This window comes from Lutra lutra, chromosome X (genome assembly GCF_902655055.1).
Source record: "Lutra lutra chromosome X, mLutLut1.2, whole genome shotgun sequence".
In the NCBI taxonomy this organism is placed as follows: domain Eukaryota; kingdom Metazoa; phylum Chordata; class Mammalia; order Carnivora; family Mustelidae; genus Lutra; species Lutra lutra.
In genome coordinates this window covers 62816756-62833206 of record NC_062296.1, presented here as the reverse complement: position 1 = coordinate 62833206, position 16451 = coordinate 62816756, and the positions used below count along the sequence as shown (strand labels likewise).

The window sequence follows — 16451 nt, the reverse complement described above, 5'->3', positions numbered from 1 at the left end:
GAATCGCCAGGTTTACACACTTCACAGCACTCACCATAGCACATACCCTTCCCAATGTCTATAACCCCACCTCCCTCTCCCAACCCCCCACCCTTAGCAACCCTCAGTTTGTTTTGTGACATTAAGAGTCTCTTATGGTTTGTCTCCCCCTCTCCGATCCCACCTTGTTTCATTTATTCTTTTCCTACCCCCCAACCCCCCACGTTGCCTCTCTACTTCCTCATATCAGGGAGATCATATGATAGTTGTCTTTCTCCGATTGACTTATTTCGCTAAGCATAATACCCTCTAGTTCCATCCACATTGTCGCAAATGGCAAGATTTCATTTCTTTTGATGGCTGCATAGTATTCCATTGTGTATATATACCACATCTTCTTTATCCATTCGTCTGTTGATGGACATCTAGGTTCTTTCCATAGTTTGGCTATTATGGATATTGCTGCTATAAACATTCGGGTGCACGTGCCCCTTCGGATCACTACGTTTGTATCTTTAGGGTAAATACCCAGCAGTGCAATTGCAGGGTCATAGGGTAGTTCTATTTTCAACATTTTGAGGAACCTCCATGCTGTTTTCCAGAGTGGTTGCACCAGCTTGCATTCCCACCAACAGTGTAGGAGGGTTCCCCTTTCTCCACATCCTCGCCAGCATCGGTCATTTCCTGACTTGTTAATTTTAGCCATTCTGACTGGTGTGAGGTGGTATCTCATTGTGGTTTTGATTTGTATTTCCCTGATGCCGAGTGATGTGGAGCAAAAAGCTGACTGTATTATTGAAAGTATTACAGTACAGTATGTTGTCACTCATTACTTATTATATGATGTTCATATAATTACTCTTCAAGAACAGAATTCAAAAATTGCCTCGAGCAAAAGTGTTTCTAAAGCAGTGCTATTATATGAACTAAAAATCTGTTTACACATTTTACGTTTTCAAAGTGTCATTTTTATCATCTATTTTATAATATATATGAGGAGATACACTTTACTATTTACATTTGCATTTTCTTATATTAATTAAATGCAGGAGAGTAACACAGCCTGCTACTATCATTGACAATTTCCCTCCTTTAACTTTTTTACACTTGTTATTCTCTTTGTGTAACCGAAAAATACTTTCTTATAAAAGTGCTATGTATCCTTTGGGTTCTTCAGTGCTGAGTACTGATAATAAGACTCTCCTTTTCCTATCACATTTGGAAAGAGTAAGATTTTTACAACTAAAGTGTATTCTGTACATTTCTCCAGTGATTTTTTTTTTTCATTTGCTATGGTAACATTCCACTAGACTGTTTTGGAATTGCTCACGCTTTACTTCAGCTTATTTTTTGTTATTGTTATTATTATTATTATTATTATTACATTCAGTTAGCCATTGTATAGTACATCATTAGTTTCTGATGTAATGTTCAATGATTCATAACTTGCGTGTAACACCCAATGCTCATCACAACACATGCCCTCCTTAGTACCCATTACCCAGTTACTCCATCTCCCCACTCCCTCTCCCCTCTGAAACCCTCAGTTTATTTCCTGGGGTCCATAATCTTTCATGATTCATCTCCGTCTCTGATTCTCCCTCTTCAGATTTCCCTTCCTTCCCTTATGGTTTTATCTCAGCTTATAACCACAATAATTTAGTTAAAATTTCCCAAGCGTTCTAGAAAATTTAACTAAACTCTAGTAAATTTCTTAACCATTAAAATATAGTGAAGAGGCCAGGCCTCTGATAATACGTTTTGAGGGAAGGAGAACCCCATGTCTGTTGATGCTGTGTGTTAGAGAGAGGCCAGCGACAAAATACCAGAGAGAGAAAGTGGACAAAAGGGCTAGGGAGACCTCAGGGGCTCTTAGCTATCTGAGGCCTTGGAAGGGGCTGGGCATCAGGAGGAGGGCCCACTGTTTTGCTTTCTGGCCTGCCTCCATGTTCTGCTGTTCTGCCTGACACCATTATGAGCCAGGCACTGACAGTTCTCATGAACTTGGTACTGGGAAGAAATAGGCAGAAAGACTGAATAATGGTAGTAGGCATATTCCTAAGGGTGCAAAACTGAATTACATTTTTATTTATGATTTCAGACTATGTTAAAGAACTATGTGCAAAAAATGCTGACTATTATGTATGCAACACTATGAAAATATAAGCATATAATTAACTTTTACTATATAAACCAAATAACCAATATAAACCAATTTCCCCCCAATTAACTTAGGATAGGATTATTATTTGGTTCTTCCTATTTGTTGGATTTTTCATTTCTCTCTTAAACACATAATGGCAAAAGAGGAATAACAATTTCAGAATACATGTACATTTTAATAAGAATAAGGAAACTGAAATGATAAAAGTGTTCCTGTTAAGAATGAATATGACTCTTCAAATATGAAGTAGTTAAAAAAATAAAGTAGTTAAATAAATGTTAATTTGGAAGTAAAATTAACCTTAAGGTGCTCTCTATAAGAATATTAAAGAAACACTTCTGGTCATTATCACTTTTATCAGTTTCTCTTCATAAACATTAAAGTTAGTGATAAAATATGGTTTCACTTATTTGTGGAGCATAACAAATAGCATGGAGGACAAGGGGAGATGGAGAGGAGAAGGGAGCTGAGGGAAATTGGAAGGGGAGGTGAACCATGAGAGACTATGGACTCTGAAAAACAACCTGAGGGTTTTGAAGGGGCAGGGGGTGGGAGGTTGGGGGAACCAGGTGGTGGGTATTGGAGAGGGTACGGATTGCATGGAGCACTGGGTGTGGTGCAAAAACATTGAATACTGTTAGGCTGAAAAGAAATTTAAAAAAAAAGTGATAAAAATGACTCACCTTCACATCCCTGTGAATTATGTTATTATCATGACAATAGCGTAGAGCTTCCAGTATCTGTCTCATGTAATGACTGTAGAAAAACAAAAGAAATCTCAAACTGTAATAAAAATTTTTTATTTTTAAAACTTAATATACAGTGTCCCTAGTTTGTAACTCCCATCTTCATATTCACTGCCCATGGACACTTCTCATTTGAGCAGACAAGTCTGGTGAAATGTGAGGTTTAATAATGAAAAAGTTGGCAGACCCATGAGTTTATAAGCTTCATGAAGAAATATTGTGTTCTGTATTTTCTAAGATAACCAAATCAAAAGAATTTCACAGTTCATAAGTAAAATAGCTCGGCAAATGAAAAATTCAAGCTGAAAACATGGGGCGGGGTGGGGGGAGCGAGTCTCTGACACTCGGTTAATTCTACTTAGTTACAGTGGATTGCTATTAAGTGAACAGTGCTCGGAGGTGCACCATGGATTCTGACTAAAGGAATGGGAGCCTTTTATCTGCCAGCAGAGGCTGGCTCTCTGCCTTATTTCCATTTAGCTTTAAGTACAAACAAGAGGAAAGAACCTCTTTATGTGTACAATCTCTTTTTGCAACGTAAAGGAGTTTTAGCTGGGGCATCTCTTAACAAAGCAGAGTTGTTCTGGGCTGAAATCCTAGGAAGTCGGACTCATCAGGTGGCCAGCGGGGGGTCTGCAGCGGCTCCCCGGAAGGTCCAGGGGAAAAACACAGGAGAAGTCAGCATTATAAAGAACAGTCCTTAAAAAGTGCTAACAGGGTCAAATAGCAACAGGGTGTGACCAGAGTAAGGACGTGTATTCGGTATTACTTCACAGCTTACTTTGACTTCCCTCTGTCCCTTAATTCTAGGTTCTTCTTCCTCTAATTCTATTTCTCCCTGTTGAGTGTCTTCTTATCCTCTCTTCCTCTATATTTTACTCCCTTTGTATCTCTCTCTTTTTCCTATTATCCTCCTCCTTTTTCATTTTCCCCTTTTCCTTCCCAAACAGGCATGACATAGAAATGCAAGATATGCAATTTTATTGTATTATTGAATTTTTGTCTTTCCAGATTTTCTATTCTTCACACTTTACATAAAAACGAAATAATTTACCAGTACTTGCAAATGCCCTTGTATATATCCTTGTGACAAAAAAAAAAAAAAATCCCCACTCCTGATATACAACTAAGAGGCATTTCCATCAAGTTCCCTCTCAGGTATACACTACCATCAAAACTCACTTGAATGTCCCTCTCCTTGACTTGTGCATTACTTCATGAACTACAATCGATCAGAAGGTTCCATTTTTTAAATGCAAGGTAGGAGAAAAAACCCAACCCCAGACTCTGTTTCTACACTTATCATTGTCTCCCCACACCTGGGTTCTAAAGCAGAGAACTTAGCTCATACTGTCCTTAGTTCTCTGGTCAATTTTTCTTACTTTGCAGATGCACACAAAAGGGGCTGTGGTCATATACTCTTTGCCTGGGCCTGCGAAGCCTACAATTAAGTTTCTGTTTAAGTTAGGTGTTCTTAACTTGGCCCTTTCCTGGCTCAAATCAAGGTTTGAAGGCTATGTGGCCCCCTGAAATGGCAGAGACAAAAGTGAAAGTGCTTTGTAAACTCTGAACCGTGCTACAAAGGGGAAATCATTATTATTACAATATTATTATTATTGTTAAGTTTAATCAAAGGTTTAGGAACAGCCTATTCGTGCATCTAGATGTGAACATTAGAATAGTGGGTACGTTTAAATTAGGTAATTTGGACATAGCTTATACCTACAGTATGGACTACTTTGGATACACAGTACTAAGAGAGCGACTTATATGTCTTTAGCCTGAAGAAAAGTCCTATCTCAAAGCCTCATTAAGAAAAAAAAAACCACCTCAGTGAATGAGCATTTTTCATCTAATTATCAGAGTGCTCAATTATTTGACCCAGATATATATACATATCAGAATCTCCGGAGTGTGCTGGGGGAAGATACAATTTTTTTCTCCCCAGATATTACAGATTTAAAGTGATCTTTCTCCAACCTCCCAGTCATGACTCTGGGAGGCTGTGCACGTGAATAGTGTGCAAGCAGAATAAAGAGAGAAGCAAAAATCCACCCATACTGCCTAGAATTGCTGACTAAACTTTAATTAGAAAGCTTCATTTTCATGAATCATCACGGTGGCCTATACTTTCAGAGAAACTTCGCAATATATAAGTTTGTCCCTATCTCCCGTAAGGATCAGGAATGAGGACAACTCAGTGGGAGGAAAGAACTGAGGCCTGCAATCTACTCACTTCCTGTGGAAGCCTGCATTTCCGGGGTGGTGGAAGAAAGGAGGGAAGGAGACTCTAGGTAAAGAGATGAACACTCTTGCAAGGGAGAAGAGACCTTGTCTCTGAAATGCTCTTAAGAGAATGTCCGGGGCTAAGGATTACCTGTGGTAAATAGAATCCGGGATCTTTGAGGTATGGCTCGCTTCCTGGAGGAGGTCATGGAAGCTATACGACTCCTTGAGGCATACAATGGAGACGTCTTGTGACTGCAAGGCTCCCCTGTGTGTGTGGGATCCCACAGACCTCATGTCGATACCTCATCTACTCGGCCACAGGCGCATTTCTGATGTGGGAAGCTGCCCTTGAAAACCCAGACTTTTTTGTTTCAGCTGAGCCTTTAGATTGCCTGTATCCCTGTAATTATTTAGTAAAGCTTGGTACTAGGTAAGAAGATCGCTCTGATTTGTAGGAGTGTGATTTGATAATCTGATTCTGTATGTTAGTGCCTTCCACAACTCATCGCCCCTGAAAGAACAGAGGTAATCACTAATTAGGCTGTAAGGACTATATGCAGTTTCCTTTTATGCCATGCTTTGCTGCTTCTCTTGAAGCTCAGCCAGTTGGAGAAAAACATTATCAATTGGATTTCTTGGTGCCTCAGAGTCTTCTTGCAGTTGGTCTCACTAGAATACTGATGCAAACTAAATTTCTCAATGATCAATCACAGAATCAGAGGAGGCGGGCAGGTTAGAAGTCATCCAGTTGAACGCTCTCCAGCCCGAGGAAGGCTCTACATGCACTTCTTGTATGGTCACTGATTTTCTGCAAAAGGGCACATGCCTAATACTGCTTTCTGAGGATGCCCCCCCCCGCCTTTTGTCATTATTTAGGAAGGGTCTTTAATAAATTGTGCCAAATTTCTCTCTTTGCAGTGTCGCTGACTGGTCCCGAGGCCACTCTTTACTGGACTATTCTGGAAAGTTCCTTTTGTGTCACTGTATGGCATCATCTCTACATAGGACTATTCTCCCTATCCTGATGCCCAGGACAGTGGCATAGATAGGCTCGAAGTTGAGGAAAAGCCATAGAGATGAGTGGGGAACAGAGTACAAATGGTAGTGGTTGAACATCAATTCCGAGCACATCCACCAGGTACCCAAGCATTACTGCGGTTCAAAAGGAAAAAAGTCCTCTTCCTTCATCAAACTTCACTGTTCTATAAACTCAATGTTCAGAATTTTTAGTTTTCCCTCTCTGATGATGCTGTTGAAAGAGATCAATGTGGGAAAGTTCAAAAGGCAGGCTGTCTCAAATTCTTGAAGAAGTAAATATGCACAATAATGCCCAAGGGTCTGAGAGTTTCATTTAGTTGAATAAAGTGGTTTACCGCTGTATCATAAGAAAACTCAAGATCACATTGACTATTCTGGTATTAAAGAATGCTTTTAAATTCCGAAGCACAATACATAATAAAAATTTTATATTATGATATAAACTCAAAACTAATAGAAAAATGGGATTTAAAAAAAACCCACTAGAGTTGTGGGTTTGAATCCTTTAACATATTATGGTTGGTAACTGAGGAGACCCATGTATTAAAAAGGCAACCCACTGAAGTGGGTATTTATGATATGATTGAATGCCACCAAAGCAGAAAGCTGTATTGCTCTAAATCTATAGGCAAGTGGCCTAGTGCATGGCTCTTGTGATTTTTCAACTTTACTCCTTATTTTGAGCCATTGGTTCCTTACAACAACTTGACTTAGAACAATGGGCACCATTTGCTTGGGAGATCACACACTGGCCTGAAGCAAATATATTTAGCGGGAGCACTGTGCTTTTATATCTATTCCTTCCTCTGTTCTGGGCATTTCGTCAGATTAATTGGCCACATAACAATTCGCTATCACCAAAAGACAAAGTGAAGAACTAATAAGGCACATCCGCTCAAAATAAAGATCGAACACACAAAAAACCCCCAAATCTGATTCTTCATGGTTGCTGAGCTATCAAATCCCTCTCTGAACAAAGGTCATCAGAAATGGTAAAGACAGCAGTACGATGTTAAGCTGTAAGCCTGTATTAATAGATAAATGCATGGTTCAATATTTTGAGTTTCCAGTTGCTACTTTGGTTCCACTAAAGCACTAAGACAGACATGCTCCTTGTAGGAAAGATTGGCAATAAGGTCATCATCAGTTCAAAAAGCAGGTCACTTTATGTGATTTGTCACTTCCTTCTTTTATTTCCACCTCGACCTCTGGGGAGTCCATATGAATGACGTACCTGGCAACAGCTTCACTGTATACAAAACCAGCATCAGCTCGTTTTACGATTTCAAAACACAGATCTGCTCCATCCATACTGTGGAAAAATATGAAAAAGAATGTCAGAGGAAATTCCAGGAAGAAAACACTGAAAATGAATAGGCTGTAATGAAGTTATTAGTTGCCTTACAGCTAATGATTCTTTTTTTTTTAAGATTTTATTTATTTATTTGACAGAGAGAGAGAGAGGGAACACAAGCAGGGGGAGTAGGAGTGGGAGAAGCAGGCTCCCCGCCGAGCAGGGAGCCCGATCCGGGACTCGATCCCAGGACCCCGGGATCATGACTGGAGCCAAAGGCAGATGCTTAACCCACTGAGCCACCCAGTGCCCCACAGCTAATGATTCTAACAAGTTATTTCAACCTCCTTATTTTCAATGAAAAAGAGACAAATTATAAAGGATATTATAACCATCTCAACACTGAAAATCTACATGGAAAAACATAAAGAATAAGAAAATGGTAGCATCAAGTAACATAAGGTGTCAAAAATTCACCCTAAGTTTCCTTTAAGTTATCGCAACAAAAAGTCTCAGAAAATGGCAATGCTGGGGGTTGTGGGCACATTTTTGAGTCAAGTTCCAAAATTATCGGTACCTAGTCATGTCATGCAATATTTTAAGAATCCACAAGGATTCTAAAATATTTCACTATACTTATCATCACAAAATGGGAACTCAGGCTGTATACCATAGAAGGAAAAAAGTAGCTAATTCATAATTTATTTTTGCTTACACTTCCATTACCAAAGTCAACTGCTACCAACATATTCTAACACACTGATGTGTTGGTGACGGAATGGTACTATTTTGCCACAAACTTAAATGTGGGTCTTTCTTTATTTCTCAGCAGATCAGTAAGGCCTCTTGTGTCGGCCACACCTTGCCTCTTCTACCTATCCTATCTAATGGCTCTTTAAGGATACCTCACTCTCTAGGCAGGCTAATGTTATTACTATCCCCTGAACATACTGTTTTCTTTTTTCTCACATGCTTCTGCATGTATTGCTCCTCATATTAAAAACCTACGTCAATCCAAGGTCCCATTCCAATCCCACCCTTCCCAGAAAGCCCCCTCAGTGGATTACCAGCCACATAAAGGCTTTCATTTGCTTAAATTCTCTAACAACCCTATATGTCCATATCATTGTATTTGGCACTTACATACACTTAGCATTTTTCAATACATATATATGAGACTTTGCCAGATCATATCTATTAATGAAATTATTCAAATATTAATAGTGGACCAATATCTTTATAATGCTTTCAGGCTTATGAAGTGTTTTCAAATGCAGTATTTCACCCGTTCACTTATTCAGGAGCTAAGACTGCAATAGATCTGCTACAGGTATTACACTGAAGATACAGAGACTTCTAGAAGGGAAAGTAGAGAAACTATTCATTACTATTACTAATAATTACTAATTAGGCATTAATAACAAATAATCACTAATAATATTATTCACCAAGTATCATGGGAAACACTCCTTGTTATATCTCCATTCTCACAGTCACCCCATGACATCAGCATCCTTTTCATTCTCAAATAATCTAAGTAAACAAGTACGTGACAGGGACAGGATTCAAATCTGTATCTATATTCAGTGCTCTTCCCATTGTCTACAGCTACACCTGCTAGGTATGCAAGGAGCAAATGCACATATGCAAGCTCAACAGTGCAACAATAGGGTAGCCCTAAAGAACGAGTATGTTTTATACCTTCAAAATACTCCCACCCGATACCCAGCAGAAGACTGAGCACACAGTAAATCGTCATGAGTAATTGACTATATTATTTATTTTAAAATTTTTATTATTTATTTTTTAAAAAGATTTTATTTATTTGACAGAGACAGATCACAAGCAGGCAGAGAGGCAGGCAGAGAGAGAGGAGGAAGCAGGCTCCCTGCCAAGCAGAGAGCCCAGTGCGGGGCTCGATCCCAGGACCCTGGGATCATGACCTGAGCTGAAGGCAGAGGCTTAACCCACTGAGCCACCCAGGTGCCTTGACTACATTATTTAAAACTTGGTGTGGTTTTAGGTCAGTGCAAACACTTTCACATTTATACAAAGCTTTACAACACTTGCCTGGTTTCTAATTCACAGCAAATGAACATTTTCCAATGTCAATGCATAAAATGATCTTTGTGATGGCCTAGTCTACTCTGAAGTAGGGTAGTGACCATTTTCCACCATCAGAAATAAACCCTGAATGAACATGGTCACACATCTTGTGAACAATCGTGATCACCTGTTAGAGTAGAAGTCCTATAAGCAGAGTTGTACTTGTCCTATAGGTCAAGGGGCACATACAATAACACTTCTGACACATTCCTGGCAAAAAGTTAACACAATGTACCTGCTCCTACTAATTGTGAAAGTATCCTTTCCTCTCCACCTCACCTCCACTAGGAGGACTATTCCTTTTGAATCTTGCCAATCAGATAGAAGGGTGAAAAAGTCACAGTTGCTTTAGTTTGCATTTCCTTGATTGCTAGACGGTGAATACTTTTCAATTCTTTGTATTGGGAGGAGGAAAAAAAATACTATTTTTAAAGCAGGCTGCGGTTTAAGCTGGTTGTTTGACCTAGGAGCACTAAAAGACCCCTGACAATGACGGAATTATAGTTTTTGTTTGGATGGTCTCCTTTTTAACTGTGGAATGTGAGGACGAGCACTGTTCAGCTCAGATGAGAGAAGGGTTAGGCAAAGGAGAGCTCAACTGATTGCATCACCAAGCAGTAAGAGCCTGGGAGCTCTCCTGAAAGCTAGAGGAAGATTTTTTTGGAGGGACCTAGAAGAGGGGAAAAAAGGAATCTTAGGGGTAGAAGATAGTCAAGTGGTGAGAGGCCAATGCTTAAAGAGGGAACCAGTCAGTGAGAGAAAACTGGGAATTATTTACTGCCCTGTAATGTAACTACCAGCATGGATCAGCCCATTTCTTTCCTTGATATTTCTGAAATACTGCTCTTTGAAATGATAGTCTCTACACATGTACAAACACACGTATTTTCAGGTTTCTACTCTTTCCTACTGACCCATCTATTCTTGTATCCAGTAACCACACCATTTTTAATACTGTGTTTTTTATTTTAATTTTTAAAGGTAAGCTCCATACCCAACATGGGGCTTGAACACATGACCCTGAGATCAAGAGTCACATGTTCTACTGACTGAACCTGTCAGGCACTCCTATAATAGCATATTTTAATATTTGGAAAAATAAGTCATTTCATTATTATTCTTTGTCAATATTTTCTTCTGGATTTTTTTCTCCGTGCTGAATTTTAAAATCAGTTTGTCAATGCTAAATATTTTTAATATTTTGGTGGAGACAGTATTATATTTATAAACTTGTAGAAATTAACATTTTTCTCATATTCTTATCTACAAACAGGATACTTCCTTTCATGTCTCTAAGTTGAAATTTTAAGGTTTTCTTCATACTGGCTCCAAATATTGATTATTGGGATTTTTCCCCTAGGATACTTTCAGTTGCTCTTATAAATGGGATCATTTTGCCACTGTACTTTTTTAAATACCATAGTCCATAACCAGGGGTACCAAACAAAATCACCTATGTAATTTTAAAAAATGCAGGCACGTTCTTTGAGGAGCTAGTCTGAAAGTCAGTCATCACTGTGAAAGTAATCTTCTATTAAAGCTGTTTGATTAGTTATTTGTATCACTGATATTAAAGTAAAAGAGGCAATTCATTAATTTTTAAATTTTATGAGATATGGAGAAGCCAAAAATATTATTTACACAAATTTTACTCATCACTGAAATTTAAAATATATGTATTCATAATATAATCTACATATAACAACTTTGAACAAAAAGTTTGATGCCTCGGGGCGCCTGGGTGGCTCAGTGGTTTAAAGCCTCTGCCTTCAGCTCAGGTCATGATCTCGGGGTCCTGGGATCGAGCCCCGCATCGGGCTCTCTGCTCGGCAGGGAGCCTGCTTCCTCCTCTCTCCCTCTCTGCCTGCCTCTCTGCCTACTTGTGATCTCTGTCAAATAAATAAATAAAATCTTTAAAAAAAAAGTTTGATGCCTCAAATCTTTGATAATCTTTATTTGATAATACTTCTAAAAACAAGTGTAAGGTCTCTTTTATTGCTTTTCTCTTTGCTTCCCATCTTAAGGTGTTTCTAGGGCTGCCAAGCTTCAAAAAGTGTGTTCTAAATTTCCTCGCTTGGTTCCATTCCGAGGGAGTAAAATAAGAGGGAGAAGAAACCTTGCTTTAGAAGGGTATGGGGGAATGCTTCTATCCTATAAACAGAGAAAAACTATAGGAGGTTTACTCTGACTTGTAAAAAGTGGTGGGATCATGAATGATCTTAGCTTTCCCTTCCTTTCATCTGTCTGAATTTTCAAAATTTTAGAATAAAACATGTTTTACTTATATAATTAAAAAATATCCAAACAGATATGCCCAATAAAACAGATCACAGGTCTAGAGGCAAAATGTATGGGTGGTCGTATGTGGAAGGGATTAGAATATGCCACCCCAAAATATGCCACTTTGGCATAGGATGATTTTGAGCTGAAGGCAATCGAAAAACAGCAGGAAGAACAGGAGCAACAGGAAGAACTCTCTCCTGTCCTCCATTCTGCCTAAAAATAGGGTTGAAATTTCCCTTTGCAAAGGTGTTCCCCTTTCATGTACTAGGAAGACAACTACTCTGATCTGTATGACAAATTTTACTAAACAAATCTTATTCACTACACGTTTCTTAGTCCCCTTCCCACCAGATACCTCCAACCTGAGACACCCAAACTCCCCACCTCTTCCCTTGTCTAGTCGCTTCATACTTTATTATTCTTTGTTAAAACGGTATATAAGTGTCTGGGTCTAACTCCCTCTTTGTGGTTTTCACTTTTTTCCTGTGAGGCTGCCCCCTCACCCCACTGGTCCTGCTGTGTACAGACAAAATAAATATTTGCTCTTGTTAGCCTCAGGGTGGTCAGTTTAATTCAATTTAATCAAATTAATTAACCCTCTTCTACAACGTATTTTCTGTAAAAGCAGAAAAAGGGGCTTGTAGCACGGACACTCACACTTGATTCTATGAGGAAATGCTTCTCAACTTAACTGTGGTGAAGGACCAGTATTTCCCCCTCAGGTATTTATAAATTGGTACTTTTATAAAATACTAGATCATATGCTATGATTTCAAAGCTATGTCAAATCGCTCTAGCACCTTCTAAATGTTTACTCTCAATTTCTGTCCTTACCTCATTATAGACTGGTAACAGTTGGTAGGTTGGAACTCATCTGCAAACTATTCTTTGAGGAACACTGTAAAGGCCAGACCAAATCTGAATTTCTCTGACCAGCATTTCCTCTGAGGGTGACAAAAACAACTACAGAACTGGATAAATTTTAAAAAATTTAAAAAAAAATCTTTAAGAATTAACAGTATAGTGAGTGAAAAACGACCTAGTGAGGATGGGGAAATGTTCTGAGCTCAAAGAGGTGAGCAAGAGCTGTGTCTCCCCCTTGGGGTAGGTAGTGGGCCAAGAAAAAGGAGGCTGCCACGAAAGGGGCAGGGTGAATATTTGGGGAACTCTGAAGAATGGGGGGAGGCAGACTGACAGGGTGGGTCCTGACTCTGGGAGGGTGAGATGTCAGACTGACAGGATCCAGCTGCCTTTGTGCTAGGGTGATCTGAGAGGTGAGACAGGCTAAGGACGTGATAAAACACCCTACACTCTGGGCTGGGGTGATAAAGAGGTGTATTTTTTTAAAAGCGAGGTACAGAATACATTCTGGTATGGCTTATTAGTAGCATAGAAAAATCCCAGTGTCTACCATGAAGTGAAAAGCTCCACTTAAAAACTTCAGTGAGGATCAACACATTATTAAAAAAAAAAAAGTGACACCATAGATTTGAAAAAGCAAATAGGAATTTCTGAATGAAACAATCTAATGGCAAAATTAAGAACTTAAGCAGATTAGGTTAGTTGAAGAGAAAAATTAGTGAACCAGAAGATGCAGCCAGATTGAAGCATGGAGAGACAAAACATGGAGAATATGAAAGTGAGGATAAGAAAGGATTACAGTGAGAAGGTCAGCATCTATTTTTATTGAAGTTTCAAAAGTGAAAAGAAGGGCAGGTGCCCGGCTGGCTTACTTGGTGGTGCATGAGACTCTTGATCTTGAGGTTGTGAGTTCGAGCCCCACAATGGGTATAGAGATTACTAATAGGTAGATAAACAGATAAATACATTAAAAAAGTGAAAAGAAGATGGAGCAGAAGCAATATGGAAAATATAATGTCTGATAATAAGCCAGAAATGATAAAAGATCTCAAAAAACACCAAGCAGTAAAGAAATTTATAGTTAGTCACATATCTGTGAAAACTGCAGGAAACCAGAGAAAAATAGAAAAGCTCAAAAGCAGTGAAAAGGAAGAACGGACTATTAGACTGACGGCTGAGTTCTCAACGGCAACAGTCAAAAAGGATCTTAAATCAAATTAGCTGTCAACCTAATAAAATTCTCTTTTTACAAAAAAAAAAAAAAAAACCACCAAAAAACCCTAAGGAATAATGGTGAAAAAATTCTTTCAGATAAGCAAAGAAACCAAGAGAATTTGCCAGCAGCATACCTATCCCTAAAGGAAATACAAAAGAATATTCCTCAGGTAGAAGGAAAAATGAAGGCCAATGAAAACTCAGAGATGCAGTGAGGCATGAAAAACATAAAATGTAGTAACTATGTAAGTGAATCTAAATGAACAATGATTATACAAAACAACTATTTTCTCATTCTCTCTGGACAGAGAGGACATATAACACAATAACTATTCTGAGAGACAGAGAGAGAGAGAGAGACTGATCTTAAATAAAAATACTTGACAACAATAACATATAGGTCAGGAGGCATACTGTAATTTCTAGGACAACCACTAAGTTCTCTAACTTTTTGATGTCAGGGCTCTTTTGTACTTAAAGATTATGGAGAACCCCAAATGGATTGTGTTTGTGTAGGTTTTGTCTATTAACATTTGCCACATTTAAAATTAAAATCCAGAAATGTAAAAAACCATTTATTTTAAAATAACAGTAAACCCATCACATGTTAACAGAATAATATTTTTTCATGAAAAGTAAATATCTATTATAAAACAAAACAAATTTAGTGAGAAGAGAGGAACCGTTGGATATTTTGCAAATCGTTTTTGACTTCTGATTTAATAGAAGACAACTAGATTCTTGTATCTGCTTCTATATTCAATCTGTTACAATGTTATTGGAAGAAAATCTGGCCTCACACAGATATATAATTGGAAGAAGGGGGTATATTTTAATAGCCCTTGCAGATATGTTAGAATATTCTTCTTTGATACTATGCAAAAGACTCAAAAAGTGGTAGTTTCTTTTTTTTTCTTTTAAGATATATTTATTTGAGAGAGAGTGAGTGAGTAAGCATGTGCACACATGTCCATGAGTGGTGGCTGGGGGGAGTGCAGGGAGAAGCATATGTAGATGGAGAAGCAGGCTTCTGCTTAGCCTGATGCAGGGCTTGATCCCAGGGACCTGGCATCATGACCTGAGCTGAAGGCAGATGTTTAACGGACTGAACCACCCAGGCACCCCCCAAAAGTGGTAGTTTCTTAAAGGTAAATGGCAACGTGGATTCTGAAACCATGTCAATGAATTTTTTGGTACTGTGTCACATTATAATCCATTGTTCGGTCTTGTTCTTTGAATGGATCTTTCCTTTACAGGTGCATGACTTTGTAACATCACACATTAGTCAACTGAAAAATACTGGTCCACTGAGTTATGCAGACTTACTAAACATTGACACATTTCATTACATGGTATAAAAAAGCCAAATTCAGGGCGCCTGGGTGGCTCAGTGGGTTAAGCCACTGCCTTCGGCTCAGGTCATAATCTCAGGGTCCTGGGATTGAGTCCCGCATCGGGCTCTCTGCTCGACAGGGAGCCTGCTTCCCCCTCTCTCTCTGCCTGCCTCTCTGTCTACTTGTGATCTCTCTCTGTCAAATAAATAATAAATTTAAAAAAAAAGCCAAATTCATTTGCGTCATCATTGATTACATTAGAAGCATTAAGTCCTGGGAAGCTGTTAAGTTCATGGTAGCAGGTACAACTTTTCCAAAATTATAATTTTCACTTGAAAATTTGAATTTCATCATTGGTGACACTACTGTGAGTGGTTTCCCTTGAAGCAGCAGGCTCACTTCATTTTTGATTAAATGTATGCTACATACCCAAGTTTGAGTAACCATGGTTTGTTTGTTAGTCATTCTTTCAAGTAAAAATGATGCTACATATGCACGATCTCTAGTTCAGCTTACAACTTGAGATAGCACACAAGTGCTTTTTGAGAGCCAATGAAATTTTAAGGCTTGTAAGCACTCAGTGTATGATCCCTAATCACAATGAGTTATGTTAGAAATAAATTAACAGGGGCGCCTGGGTGGCTCAGTGGGTTAAGCCGCTGCCTTCGGCTCAGGTCATGATCTCAGGGTCCTGGGATCGAGCCCCACATCGGGCTCTCTGCTCAGCAGGGAGCCTGCTTCCTCCTCTCTCTCTGCCTGCCTCTCTGCCTGCTTGTGATCTCTGTCAAATAAATAAATAAAATCTTTAAAAAAAAAAAAAGAAATAAATTAACATAGTAACTAGGAAATCCCCCAAATGATTGCTTGGAAATTGAGAAGTACATGCTAAATAACCTATGAATCAGAAGAGAAATCAATTTAAAAATTATAAAATATTTCTAACAATAATGATAAAAGTACATCTAAAAATGGTGCAGGATTGGGGCATTATGTTTCAAGATTAGCATGCTGCCATCATTAGACCCACAAATATAGAAATAGGGATGAGGAGGTGGGGCACAGTTCCAATCTTCCAGTAGGACACACACACACACACACACACACACACACACGACCTGGCATTGGAGAAACTTTTCTTGAATCATGTAGTCCATTGTTGATGGAAAAATAGATCAATACAACCTTTCTGCCCAGCAATTTTA

At 38.7% G+C, this 16451-nt stretch overlaps 1 protein-coding gene across 8 annotated transcripts in view; it reads right to left on the bottom strand.

Moving 5' to 3' along the window:
- The window catches only part of CASK (calcium/calmodulin dependent serine protein kinase), a 353809-nt gene that overhangs the window by 175722 nt on the left and 161636 nt on the right, over positions 1-16451 (bottom strand). For all 8 annotated transcript variants that reach the window (XM_047715149.1, XM_047715152.1, XM_047715153.1 and 5 more), the window contains exons 4-5: positions 7391-7468; positions 2827-2899 (exon numbers count right to left, since the gene is read on the bottom strand). In XM_047715149.1, coding sequence (XP_047571105.1) covers positions 2827-2899; positions 7391-7468 — 151 coding nt within the window. The remainder of the gene's footprint in view (positions 1-2826; positions 2900-7390; positions 7469-16451) is intronic.